General features: G+C 33.8%; 1 protein-coding gene across 1 annotated transcript; it reads left to right on the forward strand.

The window, feature by feature from the left end:
* The first annotated feature begins 3,440 nt into the window (after window positions 1-3,440).
* On the forward strand, window positions 3,441-4,637 carry LOC136217337 (cytochrome b561 and DOMON domain-containing protein At5g47530-like). The gene has a single exon (XM_066003935.1). It carries the CDS (start codon window positions 3,441-3,443, stop codon window positions 4,635-4,637), a length of 1,197 nt encoding a protein of 398 aa, XP_065860007.1.
* The last annotated feature ends 494 nt before the right edge of the window (window positions 4,638-5,131 follow it).

The following is a 5,131-nucleotide window of genomic DNA, read 5'->3' on the forward strand; positions in this document are numbered from 1 at the left end:
TAAAAATCTCAAACCCGACCTAGCCCGACTTACCCTTATATTATATATTATGATTTTACCATTATTTTGTTAAAAAAGTAATTAATATTTGATATATTAAAGTTTGTTAGAGAGTATAACTCAATAAAATATAATGCATATGATACACTATGTACAACATATGCATTTCCTTTTGAAATACAAAATAAAATCTTGTATACTGTTAATATTTCTTTTTTTTATAGAAATTGGGACGAGACATAACTTGGGTGGGGTAAGCACCCATGGCCCAAGAACTGACAAACCCGTAATATATTAATAAAAGAAAAAAGTGAGTGTTTGAACAATAGAAGAGGAATGAGAACAAACAAAAAGAAGGGGGAAGGGAGGAGAAAAGATAGGAAAAGTCAAGAAAACGCAAGTGTGAAATACTACAAATGTCATCATTGATAAACCTGTGTCAAAAAGCAGGAGCTGAAGGCCACCAATTGATCACTGAGAAAGAGACTCCAAACTTTGCCAATGCATCAGCAACTCTATTTCATTCCCTAAAGATGTGTGAAAAGAGAATGTTCATCCTAGAGCAAATGCTGAGACAATGCAACCACTCTTGTCGAATACTCCAAGGAACATCCATGGAACGATGTCTAAGCAGATTAACTACGTACATTGAGTCTGACTCAACCCAAAGCTGATGCCAATTTTTCTCCCAAACAAGTTTAATTGCGAAAATAACGGCTCTCAATTCAGCCATATAAGCAAAAAAGGAGGGGTAGAAAAAGCAAAACAACCTTTGGAAAAGTCTCGATAGTTGCAAAAAATACCTCCTGCTCCTGCCTCGCCAGAAGTGCCAAAAGCAGAGCCGTCCACATTGACTTTAACTCAGTCCGGAGGAGGTTTAAGCCAATAGACCATAATAATATTGGGAGCAGGAGGCAACTGTTAATATCTCATAAAACAGTATAAAAAATATAAAAAAAAATCTATATTTAATTAAATTACTGATTGTTATTTTATACTAATCATAATTTAATTTTTTTATCTTTTATTTTTTTTAGTGTAAAATAAACTAGAAGGGCGGGTTGGACTGGGTTTGGGAATCAGTTTTCTTAATCTGACCCAACCGGCCTGATGCGAATTTAGTACGGGTTGGATTGGGTTTGGACAAACTAATTACATGTCAAGCCCGGTTAGACACAGTCCGACCCAACCCATGAATATGTCTAGGTGGGAGTGAGTGGGGCTTGAGCATCAACTGGTCGCGAAAAAAAATAAAAAATTCTATGAAAATCGTATATATATTTAAATTTTTTATACAAAAAAAAATAGCAATTTAGCACTTATAAATCAGGAGAGACCACAACAAGCACCATCTAACAGTGAATTTTGGATCCGTCATTTACTAAACATGTAATAAAATCTCTATTTTTTCTTGTATTTTGCTAACAATGTAAATTTCAAGGTGCTCGTTTATTAAGTTTGAAAACACAAAATTGTTTTTTTTTTGAATAACAGCTAAATTTATTGAATAGAATCAGCTAAAAGAAGAGAATACAAGAATGAAGGAGCACAGGACCACTCCCCACGATCAGACAAAGAATTGGCCGCTCTGGCTAAACAATGAGCCGCACAATTCGCTGAACGTTTAACGAAAGAGACAGAGGAATTACCCAGCTTTTTAATAAAAGAATACAATCAAGAATAATGTCTGAGAAATAAGAAAAAGAAACACACGGCTTGTTAATCGCCAGAACCACAGGTAAACAGTCCGAGCGAACATCCACATTCCTGTATCCATTTGCCTTAAGCCATGACAACGCTTCTTTTATAGCAATAGCTTCAGCCGTTCCGGCATCAAAATAACCATGATAAGCAGCAAAACAAGCATACAAACACTCACCGTTATGATTTCGAATTAAAAAACCATAAGAGCAATACCCTTCACCATGAAAAACTCCAGCATCCACGTTACACACCAATAAGCCTGATTGGGGGCACAACCAGCGGTCAGAAACAACAGCAACCGTCGACCCAATAACAGCTGCCACCGGTGGTCCTGGAACAGCAATAGTCACTGAATTGTTGGGTTTTTTCTTAAGTTTATATCTAAATAATATTGGTCAATAACTGTGATATTATTTTTATTTTTTAAAAACATTAAAATCATTTATCTTGATTTAGAATGGAAGCCGCAAATAAAAAGATTAGTTAGGTCCTGTTTTTTATCACTTAATTTCAGTAACAATCAGTTCAGTTCAATTCAGTTCAGTTCAATTCAGTTCAGTTCAGTTCAGTTCAGCATTCAGTTTCAGCATTCAGTTTCAGCATACAGTTTCAGCATTCAGTTTCAGTATTTTATCATTATTTATTATATTATAATTATTTATATATAATTTATTATAATTATTTATCTATAATTTATCATTATTTATTATTATTATTTATAGTTTATCATTATCTATAAATTAGATAAAAGTAAGAAATGATAGTTTATTAAAGTATATATGGTTTAATAAAAAAAAATAAAACTAAAGTATGCATCCATATTTAAAAATTAGGAATTGCATCCATATTATGAATTATTTCTCAAATTTATCCAATTTATCAATGTTAGGGATAAAATTCCACCATTTTAGACGTTAGAGGTAAAATTACTTCTGACCCAAAACGTTATTTTTGCACTTTAACCCTTAATTAAAATAAAAAGTTAAGAGTTTGTATTCATATGAAGATTTGTATTTAATTTCATAGGCTTTAAATTATATATAAATTTGTATTTGTAATTTAAATTAGACTTATTTTTATTTAATTTCATAGGCTTTTATCGAGCCAAGATTTTATCATCCCGGGCTTTTATTTGATATTCAATTTAGTTTTATCTTTAATAATATATTTATTTATTATTGATATTATTAAATTTATTAGAACCATTATTATTATTATAAGTTCATTAATGTCCAATATTATCATGAAAATTATTTTAAAGTCTAATATCATCATTATTGTTAAGTTCGGTAGCATTCAGTTAAGTTCAGTATTCAGTAGTATTCAGTTAAATTTAGTTCAGTATTCAGCAGTATTCAGTTCAGTTCAATTCAGTTCAGTTCAATTCAATTCAGTTCAATTCAATTCAGTTCAATTCAATTCAATTCAGTTCAGTTTTTTTCAGCGATAGAGAACAGAGCCTGATTATACTATTGGATTAGGTTTATTTAATACTTTCCGTGAAAGTAGAAGACCGTCAAAAGCAATCCTATTAAGACAAGGATTAGCAAATGAATCAAAGAACCGATTTTGGACTAGGATTAGGAAACTATTAAGACTAATCACTCGACTAGGATTAGGAAATTTGAGTCATATTAGGATTAGGAAATTTGATCAAAGAAATAACCTATATATAGATGATAGAAATACCGATTCACAATTCGTTCATTCAATCATCATCTTCTTTGAAGCAATTTATGGCCATGGCTGGTAAATGTTTTCTCTGGTTTTGTTGTGTTGTAATATGTATTTCAATTTCCCCAACTTTAGCTCAGACCAACACCTGCAAATCCTACCGTTTCTCGACAAATCAAGAGTTTGAATCCTGCACCGATCTTCCTGTACTGACTTCTTTCCTTCATTGGACATACTATCCAACAACCATGACTGCCGATATCGCATTCCGCAAAACTGAAACATCAACAACCACTTGGATCGTTTGGTCTCTCAATCCAACCGGCCAAAAAATGCTTGGATCTCAGGCACTCGTAGCTTTCCACAATTCCGCCGGCATACCAACTGCATACACCACACAAATCGACAGTTATCAGCCGAGTATGCAAAACGGCAGCTTGAGTTTTGGAGTCTCAAACATCAGAGCTGAGTATGCAAACAATCAGATGATAATATTTGCGACATTACATCTGGATAACAGTTTGATAAAGACGAATCAAGTCTGGCAGGAAGGTCCAATGTCCGGAACTAGTTTCAGCATGCATTCAATGTCCGGGGCTAATCAAAGATCAGTTGGGACTATTGATTTTTCAACTGGTGCTGGTGCTGGTGCAACAAGAACAGCTGCTGCTTCTTCCAAAACAAAGAAAAAGAATGTTCATGGTGTTCTAAACGCAGTGAGTTGGGGTTTTATGATGCCAGTTGGAATAATGTTAGCTAGGTATTTGAAAGCCTTCAAAGTAACAAACCCTGCTTGGTTTTACCTTCATGGTGGTTGCCAATTGTCTGCCTATATTATTGGTGTTGCTGGCTGGGGGACTGGCATGTCTCTCGGCACTCGTTCTCCTGGAATAACATATAGCACGCATAGAATCCTGGGCATAACACTCTTTTGTTTTGCGAGTCTTCAAGTGTTTGCTTTGTTTTTGAGGCCAAAGCCAGATCATAAGTACAGAATCTACTGGAACATATATCACCGCACTATTGGATATGCTACTGTGGTAATGAGCATCGTCAACATCTACAAAGGGTTTCACATTTTGCAGCCAGGCCATATATGGAAGAAGGCATACACAGCCATTATCATTGTCTTAGCACTCATTGCTGCTGTTTTGGAGATAACCACGTGGCTACTAGTTCTGTGCAGCAAGAGGGAGATAAAAGACTCATCCTCTCATATCAATGGACCATCATCATCATCATCATCTACTAATGTTTAATTTTTTTTATCTTTCTCTAGCTAGCTACTATATATTTTAGACTGTTTTTTCATAAGCTTTATTTTATTTTATTTTCTGTCTAGAACTATTATTGATTAGTTGAAGCATAATTCAGATTTGAAATAGAGGATTACCATTGGTTTTTCTGCATCTTCTTTTCTGATTCTTTTATTTGTAATGTACAAACAGTTCTTTTGTGCATCGTTTTCTAAATTTTAGAGTTTAAATATATATGTTATATATTAGACCTTCTCCTACACCATTTTGTCGAGTCACTCTTATCAAATTAGAGCAACAAAAGTTAATTTCTGATGAAGCATATTTAAATCCTCCTTTCTTATCCTCTTTCCAAGCATACTTATAAGTTATTTGGCTATAGAAGAGATAGGAGAAGGCCATTTCCATTTTTCTTCTCTTTTAAACATGACAACTTGTTGAATGGTGTCATAAAAGGGAAAAACATACATCATTATTGTTGTAACTGAGGGAGCAGA

Source organism: Euphorbia lathyris, chromosome 2, assembly GCF_963576675.1.
Source record: "Euphorbia lathyris chromosome 2, ddEupLath1.1, whole genome shotgun sequence".
In the NCBI taxonomy this organism is placed as follows: Eukaryota; Viridiplantae; Streptophyta; class Magnoliopsida; order Malpighiales; family Euphorbiaceae; genus Euphorbia; species Euphorbia lathyris.

What these genes read in the sequence shown, in the direction of transcription:
- LOC136217337 (XM_066003935.1), top strand. Translation starts at nt 3,441, where the DNA reads ATGGCCATGGCTGGTAAATGTTTTCTCTGGTTTTGTTGTGTTGTAATA.